Source organism: Cricetulus griseus (genome assembly GCF_003668045.3).
Source record: "Cricetulus griseus strain 17A/GY chromosome 1 unlocalized genomic scaffold, alternate assembly CriGri-PICRH-1.0 chr1_0, whole genome shotgun sequence".
In the NCBI taxonomy this organism is placed as follows: domain Eukaryota; kingdom Metazoa; phylum Chordata; class Mammalia; order Rodentia; family Cricetidae; genus Cricetulus; species Cricetulus griseus.
In genome coordinates, this window is record NW_023276806.1 from 13080083 (window position 1) to 13101806 (window position 21724).

At 43.5% G+C, this 21724-nt stretch overlaps 1 protein-coding gene across 1 annotated transcript in view; it reads left to right on the forward strand.

The window, feature by feature from the left end:
• Positions 1 to 486: 486 nt before the first annotated feature.
• Positions 487 to 21724, forward strand: part of Dnai3 (dynein axonemal intermediate chain 3) — a 65646-nt gene continuing 44408 nt past the window's right edge. The window contains exons 1-7 of the mRNA XM_035451614.1: positions 487 to 568; positions 970 to 1008; positions 8982 to 9163; positions 11411 to 11515; positions 12418 to 12567; positions 13645 to 13844; positions 17726 to 17842. Coding sequence (XP_035307505.1) covers positions 487 to 568; positions 970 to 1008; positions 8982 to 9163; positions 11411 to 11515; positions 12418 to 12567; positions 13645 to 13844; positions 17726 to 17842 — 875 coding nt within the window. The remainder of the gene's footprint in view (positions 569 to 969; positions 1009 to 8981; positions 9164 to 11410; positions 11516 to 12417; positions 12568 to 13644; positions 13845 to 17725; positions 17843 to 21724) is intronic.

Below are 21724 nucleotides of genomic sequence, written 5' to 3' on the forward strand. Positions count from 1 at the left end.
ATGACATTGCCCCATGCCTGTCAAAGCGTCCTGGGATGGCGCAAGTAAGACCTGAATGGTTACATGCTAAGATGGAGTATGACAAATTATACCCAATAAAAATTAAGCACCAATGTGGTGCTGTAGACCTGACTCATCCCATGGACTTTAGGCTCATCCGTGTAGCTGAGGCATCTGTGAGCAGGCAAAGGACAAAGCAGCATTGAGCAGCCACAGAGAACGAGACCCCAGTGAAGCAGGGGTAGCGAATTGGTACCTCAGCCAAGGGTGCCACAGGAGCAGGATCTTATCAGCCACGTTGTCGTTGCATTAAAACCTGTAGTCAGAGCACCCGACTAACCCCAAGTTCCTACTGAAAATGCGTTGTCCGCTTAGTCTAGGCCCGAACCTAGAAAACATCATGTTCACGAAGTAAGAATGCCTCCCGCCTGAATGCGTAAACCAGGACTTAATCATGTATCTCTTTTTGTAGCCTACCTCAGAACCATGGCACCAAAAGCACAAAAGAGCCCCAAGGGCCAGAAAAAGGCCCATCGTGGCAAAAAGAAGATCAAGCCGTCATTACCAGGTAGGACTGGGTTTTTTGTCTGTCTGTTTTGTTTAATGGGATTTTTATGGGTTGTTTCTTGTTGTGTGTGTTATTGTATGTTGCTGTGTGCGGTGTATACATACTCTGGCATCACCTACCGAGTAAAATGAAACACTTTTGCTGTTATAAAGTCAAACGGACAGTAGGTGTTGGAGGTTAGCCTCGCCCCCCTTGCTTCACTACAGTGTTTATGAAAGGCCCCAGCACTTCCATCACCTAAGAGAAGGGCGGTTACCTGCTTCTCCTCTAACCAGTTACACGGTAGTTGAATTCTCCAGTGCACGTTTTCATGTCTGTTCCAGGTTTGATGCTTTACAATGTCATCACAAAGTGAGGTAATCTGATTCCAAAATGTAAATTTGGTATTCATTGCCTTTTAGTTGCTGAAGAAGAGGAACCAATGAACATGGAGAGCATGGGTGAGTGGGAATCACACGGAGACTGTGTTATTTACAGTCTCACCATCTAGCCCAGTTAGGTCCCAAGCCTTGGATCTGCTTAGATTGCATCTGCAACACCTGGCCTGTAATTTTAAAATAGACAATAAAAATAAGAGTAGAAAGCAGCAATTAAACTGAGAAATAGATTTGGTCAAAGCAGTTCTTTAGAAAAGAAGTCTATTGAGACTATTTAAGGGCTTGTGACTGACACAGCTGTGGATAAAGCAAACTGGACAGCCTGAGTTTGATCCCCAGAACCCCAGAAAAAGTGTGAGGAGAGGCAGGAGAGATGGCTCAGTGTTGGGGAGGGGGAGGAGGGGATGAGGGAGGGAGGGAGGGGAGGGAAGGGGAGGGGAGGGGAGGGAAGGGAAAGGGAGGGGAGGGAAAGGGAAAAGGAAAAGGAAAAGGAAAAGGAAAAGGAAAAGGAAAAGGAAAAGGAAAAGAATGGGCAAGGCAATCCAGTATGAGGAGTGGGGTCCCAAGAGCTAGCCAAAGCATTATGGACAGCCCCTGCTCCCACTGTTAGAAGTCACACAAGTAGACCCAGCTACACACTGCCACATATATGTAGAAGGCCTAGGTTGGTCCCTAGATTGTTGGTTCAGACTCTGAGTTCCTATGACCAGGTGAGTTGTTTCTGTGGGTGTTCTTGTGATGTCCTTGACCCCCTCTCCCTCCTACAATACTTCCTCCCTGTCCTCAGCAGGATTCCCCGAGCTCAATCTATTGTTTGGCTTGTGGGTCTCTGTATCTGTTTCCATCTGTGGTGATATATTATTTATGATTTATTGACATTTGCCTGAGGATTCAGAAGCCAAAGTCAGCCACAAGCTATAGAAGTCAGGGGGTGGTGGTGGTGGTACCCACCTTTAATCCCACCACTTGGGAGGTAGAGGTAGACAGATCCCTGTTAGTTCAAGGCCACTCTGAGGTACAAGAAATATATCCAGCCCTAAAGAGAAGCAGCTCACACAAAGATGAGCTCAGTGCTTGAGATCACACGCCTTTAATCACAGACTAATGAGAGGTATTTAAGACAGGAACAGGGTCTCAGAGCTGGCATTCATTCTCCAGCAACATTGAGGATATGAAGGCATTGATTGGAGTCTCTAGCCTTGTTGAGGAGAGCATAGCAGTCTGGGTGAATCTGAGGAGCAGTGAAGTTGGGAGCAGTCTGAGATTCGCCCCTTTCGTCTGAGCCGAGGTAGAGGTAAAAGTAGTGGCCAGCTGCTTTGCTTTTCTGATCTTCAACCTGAAGCTTGAACCCCAATATCAGTCTCTGGACCTTTTATTTTTCGTGTTGCATCCGTCTGTCACTGGTGACAATTGAGGGAGTCACCAATCTGATCACAGGAGATTGTCAGTTCAGGCCATATATCCACTATTGCTAGGAGTCTTAGCTGGGGTCATCCTTGTAAATCCTTGGGAGTTTCCCTTGAATCAGGTTTCTCCATGGTTCCAAATGCCCCCCTTTCCAATCATCTCTTTCAGTACTCTCCCCCTCCAAACACCCCACATCCCAATTCCTCAAGTTCCCATTCCCACCGGACCCAGTCTACCCAGGAGATCCATGCATCCCCACTTGGGCCCTCCTTATTACCTGGTGTCTCTGGGGCTATGGATTATAGCATAGTTATTCATTACTTTACAGCTAATTCCACTTATTGGTGAGTGCATATGATATTTGTCTTTCTCAGTCTGGCTTACCTCACTTGGGATGATTCTTTTTTCTAGTTCCATTCATTTGCCTTCAAATTTCCTGATGTCACTTTTTTTTTTACAGACGAGTAATGTTCCATTGTATAAATGCACCATATTTTCTTCATCCATTCTTTGGTTGAGAGGCATCTAGATTGTTTCCAGGTTCTGGCTAATATAAATAAAGCTACTATAAACACAGCTGAGCAAGTGTCATTTTGGGTGATGTAGCATCCTTTGGGTATATGCCCAAGAGTGGTATGGCCAAGTCTTGAGGTATATTAATTCTCAATTTTTTTAGAGAAGCCACTATATTGATTTCCAGAGTGGCTGTATGAGTTTGCACTCCCACCAGCAATGGAGGAGTGTTCCCCTTGCTCCATTTCCTCTCCAACATAAGCCGTCATTTGTGTTTTTTATCTTAGCCATTCTGACAAATATAAGATGGAGTCTCAGAGCCCTTTTGATTTGCATTTCCCTGGTGGCTAAGGATGTTGAACATTTCTTTTGTGTTTCTCTGCCACTTGAGATTCTTCTGTTGAGAATCTCGGGGGGCAATGGGAATGTACACCAGTGGCAACTGGTGTTTAACAAGTTGACCCACTTGGGGAGCTCCACTTGGAGAGCTGTAGGGATAGTGACTATGAATGATTAGTTGTTTTCTGTCTGTAACTTTCTCGAGTGCAACTGCTTGCCTCCCTAATAAGAACAGCTGTGGGGCTCTTCCCACGGCCCTTTGGCGGTGTGTTTTGTACTTGTTGGGAACACACATAGCTGCGGATGGTCAGGAAGATGACCATAGGATGACCAGGAAGACAGACATAGGATTCTCAGTCACAAAGACAATCTTTTACACAGACAACTAACTTTATACTTCAGAACAAATTCAAAGCAGGCTGGTTGCCCCCGGAGACAAATGCATGAGGTCATTTTCCCAGGCATTATTTTGCTAATACAAGGTCAGGATAGAAGCAACCTTAGTAAGCATAAGTCCCTGCGGCAATGGCCATTCTGCACATACTCCCCGACCTCAAGGTTCAGCCAATTGTTTACTGTCTGGGTCAATGTGACATCGCTAGCCTAAGAGAAACTACATGACCTATCCTGTGTTATGAGTATGGGTAGGACGCTGAAAATGTTACTTATAATTGTCCAGAGTTTGGTTGTGTGAAAGGCAGCGTTGATGCAGAGAGAGAGAGCAGGAGCAGCGGGGTTGAGAATAGGCAGCCGTGGAGAGAGAAGTGTGGGAGACGAAGAAGCATGGGAGAGGTGTAAGAGAGTGAGTGAGTGGAAGAACGCATGAACGTGAGGAACGTAGAAGTATGTGTGAGAGAGAGCGAGTGAGCGAGTGAGCGAGTATGAAAGAGAGAGAGGGCTGTGTGAAGGAGCCTCTGCTATGTAGAGAAGCTGGGCCCAGGAACTATGTAGAGTGCTATATGGGGAGAGAGCTGTCCATGTAAATGAGATGTACAGCTGCGACTGTGTGGAGATTGGTAACTGTGTGAAAGCAAGGAAGAAGAAGCTGTATAGGAAAGAGCTGTAGAAGGGAAATGTGTGTAAAAGAAAGATGTGTGGCCATGTGAAAAGACATGTAACTGAATATAAAAATATGTAACCGTGCAGGAGAGAGATGTATGTTTGTAAGAAAGACTGTCAAAAAGAGAGATTATTTAAGTTGAAGTAAAAGAGAAGGTCACCATCAGGAAAGCGTGTGCTTATTCAGTTCCCTCAGGTAGAAAAGTCTAGCTACCCTCAGATAAGAATTCTTCCTAATCACTGCCACTCTGACGTCTTCTCTTAATTACCCTGGAGCAGGTCTGGAAGCTGGCCTCCACAATCTGCATCTGAGAATTTTCTGTGTAGGCTTCTACCCCATTTTTAATTGGGTTATTGGGGACTTGATGTCTAGTTTCTTGAGTTCTTTATGTATTTTGGAGGTTAGCCCTTGGCTGGGTGTGTGGTTAGTGAAGATTCTTCAGGAGTTTTGTCCTACCAACAGTGTCTTTGCCTTACAGAAGCTTTTCAGTTTCATGAGGTCCCATTTATTAACTGTTGATCTCACTGCCCGTGCTACTGGTGATATATTTAGGGTGTTGTCTCCTGTGCCAGTGCGTTCAAGGCGGTCCCCGCACTTTCTCTTCTATCAGGTTCAGTGTAACTGGATTTAGATTGAGGTCTTTGACTCACTTGGACTTGACTTTTGTGCAAGGTGATAGATATGGACCTATTTGCAATCTTCTACATGCTGACATCCAGTTATGCCAGCACCATTTGTTGAAGATGCTTTCTTTTCTCCATTGTATAGTTTTTGGCTTCTTTGTCAAAAATCAAGTGTTCATGGGTGTGCAGATTTATGTCTGGGTCTTTGGTTCAATTCCATTGATCAATGTGTCTGTTTTTATGCCAGTACCATGCTGTTTTTATTACTACAGCTCTGTAGTTGAGCTTGAGATCAGGGATGATGATACCTCCCACAGTTCTTTTATTGTACAGGTTTTTTTTTAAAGCTATCCTGGATTGTTTTGTTTTTCCATATGAAGTTAAGTATTGTTCTTTTAAGGTCTGTAAAGAATTGTGTTAGATTGGTTTTGGTAAGGTAGTCGTTTTTACTATGTTAATCTTCTCATATCTTCTCCAATTTCTTTCTTCAAAGACTTCAAGTTCTTGCCATACAAATTTTTCCCTTGCTTGGCTAGAGTTACCCCAAGATGTTTTATATTGTTTGTGGCTATTATAAAGGGTATTGTTTCCCTGATTTCTTTCTCAGCCCTTTTATCATTTGTATGTAATAGAACTACTGATTTTTTTTTTAGCTAATCATGTATCCAGCCACCTCGCCAAAGGTGTTTATCAGATGTAGGAGTTCCATGGTTGAATTCTGAGGGTCAGTTATGTATACTATCATGTCATCAGCAAATACTGATACTTTGAATTCTTTTCCAATTTGTATCCTCTTGACCTCCTTTCATTGTCTTATTGCTCTAGCTAGAACTTCGAGCACTATATTGAATAGATATGGCGAGAATAGAAAGCGTTGCTTTGTTCCTGATTTTCGTGCAATTACCTTTAGTGGAATTTCTCTCCATTTAATTTGATGTTGTCAATGAGCTTGCTGTATGTTGTTTATATTATATTTAGGTATTTTGTATACCTGATTGTAAGCAGAATTTTCTTTCCCACCAGCGAGTTCCCAAGTAACCACATGGAAACTTCTCATTAATTATAAATGCACGGCCAGTCGCTTAGTCTTATTACTAACTCTTACAACTTAAATTGACACGTTTCCTATCTACCCTCTGCCATGTGGTGGAAACTTCTTTCAGCACAGCACGCTCATCCCAGCTTCATCTGCACCCGTGTCCACACGCATACATCGCACAGTGCCGGGCACCCGTGTCCACACACATACATCATACAGTGCTGTGCACCCACCCATGCCCACACATGTACACCACACACATACGCAGTGAGAGTGTCGAAAGACCTTTGGATGTCTGCGAGTTACTCTATCAGAACAGCACACACCAAACGGCAGGTCACACAGCAGGTTCACTCAGTGCCAGTTCACTCTTATTGGCACGCGAGTGAAGCTCCACCATCCTCCTCTGCCCCGACCTTCCTTCCTCAGTCTCTCGGGAGCAAGAACACCCCGCCCCCTCCAGGCTCAAGTCCCCACGGTGCTGCCGCCCCTGGTCCTGACGCTGTCCTCCGCACCTGTCGTACAGCCTAAGCAGCAATGGTGTTGTTAAATGTCGCCACAGACTGTTGGGTGGCAGAATCGTCAGGCCTTGCTCTGTTCCACTGTCGCACTGGGACATGAAGGCACCGGGCACGCTTTCTGTCAGCTGCCTCGGGTTCACAGTAACCATGGATTGCCTGCCCCAGCTACAAATAGCCTCTACATAAGGAAATGTCAAATCCTGTTTTAAATTGCCTTAAAAACATCCAGTTAGCGAAAATGAACTGTTTTTTATGAAAAAATACCAAGTTAGTAGGATCCGAGCTGTGTGTCTAGTTGGGGCAGGAAATATGAAACACAATCTTGAGGCTGGGGCATCGCCTCAAGTTCGAAGACAACCTGTTTTCCCCCAGTGAGTTCTTGGGCAGCCTCGGCTTTCACAGTGTGAGAGCCTGCTCCAGATTTTGTTTTTTCTGCCATGATAACGTAACTGGAGACATAAAGCCACGTAGGAGTGGTAGAGTCTATTTGGCTCACAATTTCAGTTTATAGTCCTTTGGTGAATGGGGCGGTAAATCAGGAACTTCAAACAGCGACTTCCTTCACATCCACAGTCAAGAGCAGAGAGAAACAAGTGCTTGCCCTCATCCGGGCCTCTCCCTCCTTGCCTAGGGAATGCCACACACAGTGGGCTGAAACTGTCCACACCAGTTAACCTAATGAAGACCTTCCCCTATAGACATGCCCATAAGGTCAATCTATTGTGGATAATCTTCCCGGGTGATTCTAGGTTGCCCTGAGTGGACAGTAAAAGCTAAAACCAACAGACTCTGTCCCAAAAGACCTTTAAAAATTAAGTTACAGTTTTAAAAAGAGAACATGATTTTTGTGTGTGTGTGTGTGTGTGTCCAGTTTCCTGGGAGACAGACAGCCTTCTGAACACCTGCATTAGTTAGTATAGTGCCTGCTCTCTCTCCACCTGGTGCAGAGGAGTCCACAACCGCCCCCCCCCCCCAGCAGCTTCCTAAGGAAGCCATAGAGCCTTTACCATATCACCTATGCCAACATCACCATCTGCCTTGTGTTCCAATCAGTTACGGAGGATGTTGGTTTTCAATACTGAAAAGTCAGTAACTAAAACTGTTTCTGAGGGCGATAAAAACAGGTTTGTCCTGAATTCATGATCAGTTTGTATTCCAAGTGATGGTTACAGCAACTAACTGCAGTTTAGAGTATATTCTCATACATAATCAGAGTTCTGCATGAAATCATTTAAGGCCCTCAAATTGCATAAATAACTATCCCATAGAGCCACTTGGGGGCAGGGTGCTTCTGCAGGAAAATAAGCACAGACTTCCAACCTGAGGCAGGACTTCCCTCTCCCTTTGCTGGTGCCTCTGTGCTGCCAGCTAGAGGGAGCGTGGAGAAAACGCAGAAGCATGAGAGACAGAAAGTAAGAATTGGCCCTGGGACCCCAGCAACGCTGACATGAGACAATAGGTTGTTGGGAGACAGAAACCGGCTTTGGCAGAAGCCAGTGATGTCCAATAGGATAAGCATCTTGAGTGAACCCATAAGCTTGTTAATTTGTAAGAGTAGTTACAGTAATCGGAAACAAACAAGAAAAACCGAGCACTCGCCAGTAAGAAGATGGTTGATACAGGAATACATTCATTTAAAATAACGTCTCAGAGATGCTATTTAATGTCGTATTAGAAACACGTCTGAGGTAACAGTAAAATGTTAAAAGCAGGATTCAGAATTTCTTAAAAGGCCTACATGGGCTGAATAGAGGAAAATATTAATAAGCTGGTTCTTGGAGTAAACATCTTTTGTTTTGCTCAAGTTTCTGTGTGTGTGCGTGCATATTTGTGTCTGAGCAGATGCATGTGTGTGGGCATGTGTGCACACATGTGGGTGTCAGAGGACACCTTTGAATATCATTTGTTCCTCAGCGACCTGCTACAGTTTTGTCTGAGATGGGGTCTCTCATTGATCTGGAGCATATCCAAGTAGGCAAACCTGCCTAGCCAGGAGCTCCAGAGATCTGCCCGTCTCTACCTCCCAGCTCACTGTGGCTGGCATTGCAAGGGTCTCCCACCTTGCCCACCTTTTACATGGGTGCTATGAATAGAACTCAGGTCCTCGGGTTTATAAGGCAAAGGTTATCGACTGAGTCATCTTTAAAGCCCAAGGTACAAAGTGGTTTTTTTTTGTTTGTTTGTTTGTTTTTTCATTTTTGTTTCCCTTGAGGGGCTGGGTGGAGTTCGAGACAGGGTTTCTCTGTGGCTTTGGAGGCTGTCCTGGAACTAGCTCTTGTAGACCAGGCTGGTCTCGAACTCACAGATCCGCCTTCCTCTGCCTCCTGAGTGCTGGGACTAGAGGCATGCGCCACTGCTGCCCTACGGTTCAAAGTGTTTACAGTGAATGTTACCACTTCAAATATAAAAACAATAAATTTAGAGTCTCACATTTTTTTACCAAGAAAATTATTAAAAAATCAGCAACTTGCACATTTCCTGGTACTAGTATTTTAAATTGTAGTTGATGTCCAAATTCCACTTTGTTTTCACAGGCCATCCAGAAATTTATCCACTCGTATTAACTACCAAGACCCAGGAAATATTCAACTGCCGAATAGATGAAGATTTCACAGATGAGCAATCATATAAGTTCATCAAAAAAGATGATATCTTGGCAGACTTGCTGAACCGAGCTGCAGTATCTGACTTTCACCCCGTCAAAAAAATTGTCCGGGTAAATACAAGCCTGCTCTTTGCTTTCAGTCTTATCTCAGGAATGTCCCAGGATGCAACACAAGCTAATTAGAGAAGATTTTGCATCCCACTCTGGCACTGCCTTTATTTCAGCCCCCTGGGAATCCTATGTGAGGGGGCTAAATGAAAGTTTCATTCTTACCAGAAACTTAAAATAGGAATCTAGCTGGGCGTGGTGGCACTTGGGAGACTGAGGCAGGAGGATCACAAGTGTGGGGACAACTTGGGATATACGGTAAATTCCAGACCATCCTGAGGTGCAAAGTAAGACTGTCTCTCAAAATATTTTTCTTATACTGCTTTAAATTGTTTAATTCATACTTTCAGCCCCACTTTGCCTCCAAGCATGTAGGCCACACCATCAAACAGTGCTCACACTTCACTCTTTTGTGTGTGTGTGTGAGTGTGTGTGAGTGTGTGTGTGAGTGTGTGTGGTGTGAGTGTGTGAGTGTGTGTGTGACTGTGTGACTGTGTGTCAGAATGTTGAGTGTGTGTGTGTAAGTGTGTGTAAGTGTGTGTCTGTGTGTGTTGTGTGAGTGTGTGGTGTGAGTGTGTGAGTGTGTGAGTATGAGTGAGTGTGTGTGGTGTGAGTGTGTGTGTGAGTGTGTGTGTGTGTGAGTGTGTGGTGTGAGTGTGTGTGTGAGTGTGTGTGGTGTGAGTGTGTGTGTGTGAGTGTGTGTGGTGTGAGTGTGTGAGTGTGAGTGTGTGAGTGTGTGTGTGTGAGTGTGTGTGGTGTGAGTGTGTGAGTGTGTGTGTGAGTGTGTGTGTGAGTGTGTGTATGTGTGTGTCTGTGTGTGCTGTGTGAGTGTGTGGTGTGAGTGTGAATGTGTGTGTTAGTGAGTATGTGTGGTATGAGTGTGTGAGTGTGTGTGTGAGTGAGTGTGTGTGTGTGAGTGTGTGGTGTGAGTGTGTGAGTGTGTGTCAGAGTGTTGAGTGTGTGTGTAAGTGTGTGTATGAGTGTGTCTGTGTGTGCTGTGTGAGTGTGTGGTGTGAGTGTGTGTGTAAGTGTGTGTATGAGTGTGTCTGTGTGTGCTGTGTGAGTGTGTGGTGTGAGTGTGTGTGTGAGTGTGTGTGGTGTGAGTGTGTGTGTGAGTGTGTGTGGTGTGAGTGTGTGTGAGTGTGTGTGTGTGTGTGTGTGGTGTGTGTGGTGTGAGTGTGTATGTGAGTGTGTGTGTGTGAGTGTGTGGTGTGAGTGTGTGAGTGTGTGTCAGAGTGTTGAGTGTGTGTGTGAGTGTGTGTATGTGTGTGTCTGTGTGTGCTGTGTGAGTGTGTGGTGTGAGTGTGAATGTGTGTGTTAGTGAGTATGTGTGGTATGAGTGTGTGAGTGTGTGTGTGAGTGAGTGTGTGTGGTGTGAGTGTGTGAGTGTGTGTGTGTGTGTGAGTGTGTGTGTGAGTGAGTGTGTGTGAGTGTGTGTGAGTGTGTGTGAGTGTGTGTGGTGTGTGTGTGTGTGTGTGTGTGTGTGTGTTGGGTTGGGTAATTGTACCCTGTGAATGCAGGTGCATGTGTGTGCATGCATTGTGGAGACTGGGAGTCAACCTCCTGTGTCTTCCTCGATAGCGCTCCTCTTTATTTTTCTAGACAAGGCCACTCACTGAACCTGGAGCCTGTCAGTTAGGCTAGGCTGGTTGGCCCATAAGTTTGGGAGACTCCTCCTGTGTCCCCTGACCCCAACACTGAAGTCAGAGACAATGCCACTATGTGCCACTCTTTCCATGGATACTGGGGATCTGAACTCAGGTCCTCGTGCTTGCACAGAAGACATTGAACAACTGGGTCATTTTCCCAGCCCCGATGTTTTCCTTCTGTGTTAGAAATAAAATTGTGTAGTGATGGGACTGGAGAGATGACCGGCTATTCAGAGTCCTGCCGTCTCTTCTGAAGGAGGTTTGGTTCCCAGCTTCCCATGGTGACTCACAAGCTGCTAACTCCAGCTCCAGGGAACCCAGCTTCCTCTTCCGGCCTCCATGGAAGCCAGGCATGCACAGGGTGCACAGCAATTCATTCAAACAAAACACTTATAAATATAAAATGAAAATAAATGAATCTTTTTAAAATTGCATTGTAAAACCCCCATGGATCCATTGTATTTTTAAGAACTTTTTAATTAAATAATATGGGGACGTGGGTTTAGCAGGCAGACTATCGCCGTGCTTGCATGTCAGACAAGTCCATGTGCTGTTGGCACAGCCAATGATCTCTCACACTCCTCTGCTGCTGTCCTGTCAGGAATATCCAGGGGAGGAGCTGGTGCTCGTTTATGACAAAGACTTCAAATACGGACTCAACTTTTACCTCATCGGGACTGAGGAGGGCAAGGAAAACTTTTTAAAGGTAAGAAAATTCCAAGCCCTTGCAGGCTGGTTGCTGGAGAGAGCTGTGTTTCTGAGGCAACCCTAGGCCCCTAGAAGTGTCTATGTTCCTGAGCTCAGCTCAACTTTCAAATGGTGAACTTTGACCTGAATCTGTAGAAAAACTCAGGAGTATGAATTTTACCTCAGGGTTGGGTTATCCTAAACAGAATACACACACACACACACACACACACACACACACACACACACACACACAGAGAGAGAGAGAGAGAGAGAGAGAGAGAGAGAGAGACAGAGAGAGAGAGAGAGACAGAGACAGACAGAGACAGATACAGAGACAGAGAGACAGACAGACACATACACAGACAAACACAGAAAGACATACACACACACACAGAGAGAGAGAGAGAGAGAGAGAGAGAGAGAGAGAGAGAGAGAAACAGAGACAGAGACAGAGAGACAGACAGAGACAGAGACAGAGAGACAGACAGACACATACACAGACAAACACAGAAAGACATACACACACACACACACACAGACACACACACACACACACACACACACACACACTCCCCTTATCAACTAACCCTTCATAAATTCAGGGAAACTGGGTTTTATATTTTAACCATAAAACTAAGCAATCTGTATTATTTGTAAAGACATGCAGTAAACAATGCTTTTTCAGCACGTGGGGTGTCCTCTCCCTCCCCATCTTTGTCTCTCCTTGTCGTCTTCTATATCCTGGTGTCTTCCAGTTTCATTCTTGATTCTTCTCTCACCACCACCCCCTTTTTGCTTAGTTGACTTAAGAAAACACAAGCTGACAAAAACCCAGGAAGTGCCTCGTGCACCCAGATAAAAGCCGGGTTAATTGTGTGTGATACAGTCTCATACAGAATGCTTCTTGCTCTTCTTTAGAGCCTAGAAGAGACAGAGGAACCAGAAGAACTCAAGGAGCACATTCCAGAAGATGTATACGTCTACAAGCCACCCATGTCCAAGCCGTGGGTGTCTTTGGGCAGTGAGAAAGAGATTGAGGAAGAATCTGTCAAGGAATCAAAACGACGGGTCAGACTCTTTAATGTTTTCCAGTCCTTACCCCCCTGTCACTGAATATTGTTCTGTCCTGAGGGACCCTGAACTTTGCTATATGAGCTACAGGAAAATGTGGGGTTTCTTTTTCTTTCTAACAGAATAACGGTCTCTTTCTTTGGCAGGTGTTATGGATTGAATCTGTTCCCCAAAGAAGGATATCTTAAATCTCTTGACGTCTAGCGCCCCAGAGTGTAACACTACTAGTATGGCAGGGGGAGTCTTTGAAAATATAATCAGTTATAATGAGGTCGAAAACAGAATAGGTCCCTCATCTGGTTTGACTAGTGTTCTTGTGAGAAGTTGATCACGTATAGATGTAGACAGGGTGTCATATGAAAGAGAGAGAACTGGATCTCCAGCCCTCCAATCCCCAGCCATGCTTGCTCGAAAACTGTGAAGACCTGAGGAAGAGTGTAACTGTGATCAAGCATCAATGAAGACTGCTAGCTGGCACCAGGGGTTAAGAAAGAGCATTTCAGCTAGACAGTTTCAGATGTCTCACCTCTGCCGCTGTAGGAATAGGTTCCTAGGTTTTAAGCCACCCCAGTTATGGTAGCTGGTTACAGCAATGGTAGGAAAGAACACAGAAGTGCTCCTCCCAGAGCAACTCCTGAGGAGAGGGTTGTGTGCAATTGGCTTGGGGATGCTGGACAGGAAGGAAACCAAGACCTCCAAGGGAACAAGCTTGCCATGGTCTCCAGCAGGCTTTGTCCTGAGTCCATAGAGGAACTCAGGAGTACAAATTCTACTAAGGATAATCCCCAACAGAAGCCACAGAGATGGACTTCCACAAGCCTCCTACGGATCCACCCCTGGTTAAGATGTAAACTCCCAGTAGCTTCTTGTCCTTTGTGTCTACAGGCATGGTGAACATGGTTTCACTGGGGAATAGTGGCTTCAGGTTGTGGGAACAAAAGCCACATGGAGCTAGAGATGAACATCCAGAATCCAAAGCAGTCTGGGAGAGCCTGGGCATACCAACCGTGGACCACACATCCATTTTCCTCAGGGACTTCATTGGGCTTTCTTTCCTGTTTTTGTGTGTTGCAGGTGACATACATGATCTCTAGAAAACGAAGCAAATTTGGAGCACCTGTGACTTTCAGAGACCATAATGCTTCCAGCGTGAAAGATGTCTACATTGAGTGTGCTTCCTACGTAGATAAAAATTTTGTGCTCACACAAGTTGAGAAAGACATGGGCTTACAAGTCATCCCTGAAGTCACGGACATAAGCACTCAGACAAAATGGTAGGTATGACATGATATAACAGACACAGAAGTGTCTTCAATTCAGGAAGACTGAGTTAGGTCCAATAAGTCTCTTTTTGAAATCTTAGGGAACAAGAAGCAGGAAAAGGAAGAAAGATGTCAGCAATCAGGGCTTGCTGGTTCTCGCCTGGAATGTTGCTATTGTCTCTCGCAGCTCCATTCTTCCTGCTGAGAGACTTTGTTTTATGATGGGGTCTCACTATTTAGCCCAGGCTGGCCTGGAACTTGCTATGTATTTCAGGCTGACCTTTAATTTGCCGAGATCCTCCTGCCTCAGCTTCCCAAATGCTGGGATTACAGGCATGGACCACTGCACTAGCTCCAAATGACCACTTTTGCACTTGGTGTCAGATTTTCTGGCTTCATTAGTTAGATTTCTTATTTAGGCCACCATCACTTATGAAAAAACAAGAAATGTCCATCCAGAGCCCTTAGGATAACATTTAGAGCCTTGTTTCCTTCACAGTGTGGTACATAGAAAAGAAGTGGACCAGCAGGAGGGGCTGGCAACCTCTGAAACAAAGAACACATGATGCCACAGTGTAAGAAAGATCCATGGTGGTGTGTGCTGCAGGGCAGGCCAGCAGAAGCTGTAAATTGAAGGGACTGGCCTATTGGACGAATAATAAAAACTCAGAGACAGATATTGGGGTTCAAGCTGAAGATCAGAAAAGCAAAGCAGCCAAGCCACTAGAGCTCTTACCTCTACCAATGCTCTCACCAAACCCCAGACTGCCCTGAGACTACACTGAGCTCCTGCCTTATATTCCTCTCTACCGCTGGGATTAAAGGTGTGAGCTCTGTTTCTCTTTTAGACTGATTTACTCTCAAGTAGCCCAGGGTGGCCTTGAACTCACAGAGATCCATCTGCCTCTATCTCCTGAGTGCTGGGATTAAAGGTGTGGCCACCATTGCCTGTCTGCTGTGGCTAACTAGTGGCTTAGTTGGTGGGGTGGAGGATAACTAGTAGCTTAGCTCTTAACTAGGTGTGTGGTTAACTAGTGGCTTAGCTCTGCACTTTGATCTCCAGAGAGAGAGAGAGAAAGTCAGACAGACAGACAGACAGACAGACAGACAGAGGGGGGACATTAAATTAGGGGGTCTTAATCATGAATCGCAATACAAAATCATGCTTTTCAAGTCTCTGTAAATGACATCAGAAGTCATGCAAGTGTAAAGTTGAAGTCAGCACAAATACATAGACTAAAGATCAGGCTGGGAAATGGATCAGAAACTGGAGAAGCAGACAAAGGGACAAGCTAGAACCAGAGAAAGAGAAGAAAAAAAGGAAAGACTCCTAGTCATAACCCAGAAACACCTAGAAGAGAAATCAAGACAGAAAGGAGAGATGATTTCTCAGCCAAGACTTACAGAATACAGAGAAGTCCCAAGAGAGTCAGGCCAGGCCAGACTCAAGGAGCTTGACTCAAAAAGGAATAGTGGTTGTCTAGCAGGACCCCAACCCACCAAACTTTGGATGTAGTAGGCTCTCAAAAAATACTGACCAATAAAAAACCATAACTATTTTTCTGAAAAGAGGGGGTAATAGAAGAGAAATGAACAGACCTTGACTCACAAAGGGAAAAAAAGGAATTCTAATGGTTCAAACTTAGGCAACTAGGAAAATGCTGGTTTCGCTTCATTACCCCCAGATATTAGGGAATATAGCAGATATGAGGAAGATGGATGCATAACCATGATGGGAGAGGCCCAGAATCGGAGGTGATTCTGTCTCGACAAGAGGCGGAGGCAGTGCTTGCTCTGTTTCCATGCTCCGGGTGTTGCTTCAACACCAGCGCAGTCCTCACAGTGGCCCTCAGTCAAAAGCAGGCTCCATCACCATCTTACAAGGACAAAATAGAGAGTGAAAGCTCAGCTGATCCAGCTTGGTGGGAGAGTGTTCACCTGACACACATGAGACGCTGGGTGCTGCCCCAATCGCCACACACACACACACACACACACACACACACACACACACACACACACTCACACACTCATGCACATGCACACACAAGTCCAAGTTTAGGGTATATTTTAAACTGAAGTATTAATGAATAATTTTTCTGAAAGCAAAAGAACAAATCATCTTTAAAAAAAAAAAAACAAGAATGACTCTTGGCTACATTGCTACTTTCATAAAACCACAAAGGTCTTTATTTTTGGCCTATTCCCGCCGGAAGGACAGAGGCTAAAAGGTGAAAATAAGATCTAAACCCGTCTCTCACCACCGCCCCAACTCTCTTCACCTTTCTGCTCCTTTACTATTTAATACATTTGCCGACCACGACAGCAACTTACTGATATTTGTTCAACACACGTGCATTAACTTCCCAAGACCCCATTGAGTGCTTTTAGCATGCTGGGTGCTCTTTTCAAGGCCCTGCACAGATTCACAGATCACACCCTGACAGTGACTCTGAGACACTATAAAGAATTGCATTCACGGACAAGAAAACAGCTCAGAGTGGTCAATTAGCTCAAGGTCAAGTGGCTAGTGATTAAATCAGGCCTTCAAGCCAGCTAGCTGGTCCTCAGAGTCCACATTGATAATGGCAGTGTCATCCACCATTTCCCAGATCAATGGCCAAGGATCCAAGGCTCACCCAGTGAGAGAGACCGAGGATAAAGCCCAGAAGTACAGTGTGGCATTACACAGTGGAGGCATGCCCCGGGATCAACTAGATGTCTCCTTTGCCGTGGATGCCATTGCTGCCCTAATGTGACAAACCTTAGCTTGGTGTTCTTAGAGCGGGGTCTGCCACATCCCTGGGATTGGCACTTGAAGCTAAGCAGGCTTCTGCAGTGGGTGGGTTTATTATGCTTTACAGGGTATGGAACAGCTTCTGGACTCTACCATTAGATTCTGGTAGCATTTCCCAACTGGGACACCATCACCAGATTCCCCTTGAGGAAATGGAATGGGCTGTGCTTGTTTAGATACACAGATAAAGGTCTGTGGCTCAGTGAGTTAGAGGACTTGCTGTGCAAGCATGAAGACCTAAGTTCTAAACTCCAACACCCATTTAAAAAGCCAGACATGGTGACACTCACTCCTGTAACTCTTAACACCACGGAGGGCAGTGGCAGGAGTATTGCTGAGTGAGGTTTGCTGGCCAACCAGCCTAAGAAGCAATGAGCTCCAGTTGAGGGAAAGAGACACTCTCTCAAGGGTATAGGGCACATGAAGATAGAGCTCAACACCCTCTCTGGCCCTCGCATTCCTCCATATACACCTCCACATACAAGCATGTACCCGAAGACACATTCTATACCACCCACATACACCAGAGAGATAGTCAGTCAGAGACAGAGATAGAGATCCATTTGATGAAATAGGAGAAAAGCAAGAGAATATAGTAAGCACAACAAATATTGACTTAAAGAGAAAGACAGTTAAGTAAACTTGACAAATATTAATTGGAGAGCCTGAGTAAGTAAAGAATGTACAGGAATTTTTTATAGTTATATCATTCTTATACCTTTTCTATATTTTTAATAATTTCTAAATAAAGTTTACAATATAAGACCCTTAAAGCTATTTTTAATGTATATGCACTGTGCAAAGTAGTGGGTTTCATAAGGGTATAATGTAATTTGACCATGTTCTCTTCTTAGACCCCCTGTGACCTTTCCTCTGCCTCCTGTTAGCTCCCCAGACTTCCCTCATTATGTTGGAGAAATGCACATGTAGGACTTGGGTGATCATTATCAATTTTATGATAAACAAAAAATGCCAAGGTAAAATATTTTAATAAAAATATCCTGACACTACTGCCCCAGAAATGGACTTTTAACCTGGCACATACTTGCTTTTCTCTGATCCAAGTTTTTGGTATTAACTTTCTTCTATATATTAGGACATTTCCTAAAAATGCTACTACGCAATATTATCCAAGACAATTTTCAGAAGAGGAAAGAGAAACCCTGGAACAATCAAGGTCTTTGGTGGACTTCCTCAACAGTGTGTCCACAAGGTAAGAAAGTACACACGAAAAACTTTACACATGATATGCACACACTTGTTTTTAAGAATGGTGTCTTGAGGTGCAGCTTCTTGTGTGACACTTAGAAATATAAGGACAGTTGTCAGTGGGACATGAATGAATGAGTCTTCATGATTCCTGCCCTTCTATTGCTAAGTTATCATGGGCGCCTCATTCTAGACTGTACCAATCACAGCGAGAGCAACCAAGTGTGCCAAGAGGTTTTCCTAATTGCAAATTAGCGATTGAGTTGAGCATTGTGTATCTGGATGCTGGAGGCTGGGACATGACAGACTGTAGGTGGGATCAAAGTCTAAGCACAAAATGAATGTATGCTTCATACACACATCGGCTGAAGGTAACTTTACACAAAGGAGGGTCTGACTTTTATAACCTTTCATGGTTAAAGGAAAGTCTCACATTACATGATTCAGTTCAGCCTAGACTACATGACAAGGAACATGGAACAGCCAGCTATAAATCAAGAGCTGCCCAATGACAGCACAGACAGCCTCTTGACCTCTGTTCCAGAGAGCCATGCGGGGAGGCAAGGCCTTGTGGAGGCTGTGAGATCAGGAGGTTCGGGCCATGTTATGATAAGAAGGGCCATTTGGAATTCCTTCCCTGTTATAAAGGAAAGAGAACCCAGACCCAAAAATAGAACAAAATTTGGACAAGAGCTATAATAGCACTGGTTGGAGTAAATAAGAAACCTATACTAATATTATTGTTTTTCTTCCTGTTTTAAAACTGTTTAGCATTATTTAATATTTTTAAGTTTGTGGAAGTGTGAATCAGGTCTATGAGTAAGTTGAAGTGTTTATCTACTTATTCTTTTATCAATAAAAACAGGAGTCAGATATCAGGGTAAAAAACTGATCGACTGGAGCAGCGGCAGAGAAGCCACCAGTGACTGTCTCTCTCCTTCCTCAATCCAAAGGCCTGAGCATCTCTCTAAGTCCCTCCCACCCCTACTTCTTGTGTCTCTCTATATGTCCTTGGTCCTCCAAACTCCCCATGGCTAATTTTGGTCAGCCAGTAGTTAGCTCCACCCCCTGATTAAAATAAACCTTATTGGTAGTCTCAGGAATGTCAGAGTGTGATCAAATTACCCCACAACATTTTTGTCTAAATAAAAAGGGAAGGTTTTAACTCTAACACAGTAAAACCAGATACAATAAGAACAATTATCAGGTAAGAATTACACTCACAATGTCCAGTTCATTTGCATTTGGCAAATTGGAGAAATTACTATATTCATCTATATTATCTTGATGAGTCCAAAGTTTTATACATAAACCATTTAATATTATATGTATTGCCATCCTAAAAATATGTTTTTAGACCTTAAAGCACCTTCTTAAATAAACAACTTAGGCTTTTTATGTTTCTCAAACATAATCTTTACATCTTTTATATAAGTTTTTTTCTTTGTGAATTTGATAACACGGAAAACTAAATAACTATCTAGTCTTCAATCCCTATCAAAGACCCAAGAAGGATAAAATATTACCTGAGTAAACAGGAAGTATGGAGCAAACTACTTCCACAGCTATAGAAACAACAGAGACAATTAGCTGCATATTTTCCCTGTAACGCTGGGGCACCCATCTTCAGCCTATAGGCCTAGGATATCTGAAAAGCTTTTCTGTGAAGCAGTAATTTTGAAGGACTGGCCTACTTGTCTTGTCAAAGTTCAGCAGTCGCTTTATGTTGTGTTCTGCTTATCCAATTTGGACAGCATACTATCAGCATTCAAGGGAAGGTGGTTTCTTTTGCCCCAAAGAAAGAAAACTCCAAATAGAGGTTCTTCAATGCCCATCATCCTTTTTTGAAGTAGATTGGTGCTGCCAGGAGCAGTGCCACTGAAAAGCCTTATGTTATTAAAACATCTTAAATGTCATATTCTGTAGGTCTCTGAAATGTTTAAGATCACCTATATCTAAAATACATCTGTGTTTAACCCTGAAAACATACCTAACATAAGCTTGATTGTTAATGGTGACTAAATACTAGCCTGTATTTCTTAATTACCCTAAATAGTTTGTAATAACTTTCAAGGACTAGAAATGTACATTGCATTGTTAGACAAGCTGCATAGGTACAATATCTTAAAGAATATAAACATAAATATATAGTACATATATATAGTATAAGAAAATATATATAGTACATATATATGTATAAGAAAATACCCTTAAATTTGTATCAGTATACAAAAACCCATAACAATGTAAAATATTTAAGACTAGCAGTTGCTTTCATAGTTTAAAAGTAGATTCAATAATCTACCCTATCAGCCTATCGTTCCTATATCTCCCCTTTTTCTTTTCAGAAAGAGACCCCTAAATCTAACCTCCTTTGCTTAGTTTCCTCCCTGACTATGACCAATAACAACTTGTAGCCAGCACCCCGAAATTATGGTAAACATCCATAACCCACCCAATGACCAAAAACCACCCACCCCACCTCTTGAGAATATATCAAGTTCTTAAAATTACTTCCTGTTGTCTGTGGATAATGGCATCTTTAGAGGACTCTGAGAAAATTTAGGTAATGGTCAAGACCAGGGTGAACTAGTTATTGTACAGTCTCTGTGCGATGGGAAAGCACAGGACTTATCTGAAGTCCTGGCTGGAGTGATCTTTGAGACTGAACCATATTAGCTAGCCATCTTGAAATTATCCTGAGCAGTTTGTAGTCCAAAACTGATCTTTGGGTGGTGTTTGCCAGCTTAGCAGGTTCACCACAATCTAGATGGAATCCTCACTGTGGGACCTTTTTTTAATGTTAATGAGAAATGGACAACAGTTTCAAAGAGACATTGGGTAGTAGAAAAACTGCTGAATTAAATCAGCCTGTATACTTTAAGGATGTGTTGACTTCAGAATGGAAACCAGGATATGTGTTACACTGGGGAAGAAGTTTTGCTTTTGTTTCCACAGTAGAAGAAAAGCTATAGAATTATCAAAATTGATAAATATTAGATTCAAACAGGAGAGACCTCTTGGTTAGGAGACTAACAAATCCCTTTAATTTGATCAGATATAACCTGCCAAAAAAGGAAAACTCAAAATTAGTGTTGGGTCAGGGTTTTGTTTTTGCCATTCCAAGAGAACGAAAGCATTCAACTAAGGAATCTGAAGACCACTGGACAAATGAGATAGCCGAAGGAAAAGGATGAATCATCCAGAGAAAATGTCCCAAGAAAAAAAGTAAATTGTTCTAATAGTATAACACATTTCCAACAGGATAAAATTCATAAATCTTCCCAAATGTTTGTTTTTGCTGTTCTCTACAGACATATAAGGCAACTGATCTTTTTTGTAGTAACAATTCAATTCAAAATTAAAACTGGCTTTTGAGTTACAGCATGGTTCTCTCCTTCTCTAGACCTAAGCATGCTTGTTAAAGAAAAATCCAAAATTTCTGACTCATGTCAGAAGAGCCACCTGGTATGGGACAGAAGTAAAACCAAAATTAAGGGACTATTCTATTGCCACTAATCTCATAATCCTTTGGCTTTATTTTATTTCTTTAAAACCTTCCTTAAGGTATAAATATTATCTCAAAGTTTATAAGATCAGGTTTTTACCCCTTATCTGACTCCAAGTTTTTACTGATAAAAGAATAATTCAATAAACATGCCATATGATTGATCAAAAAGCAGCAGAGAAGTGACCAGTGGCCTCCCCTCTCTCCTTCCTCAATCTAAAAGGCCTAGCCTCTCTCTAAGCCCCTCCCTGCTAATTCTTGTGTCTCTCTATGTCCTTTGTCCTCCAAAACCTCTATAGCCAATTTTGGTCAGGTAGAGGCTAGCTCTGCCCTCTGATTCAAAGTAACTTTATTGCAATTCTTGGGAACGTCAGAGTG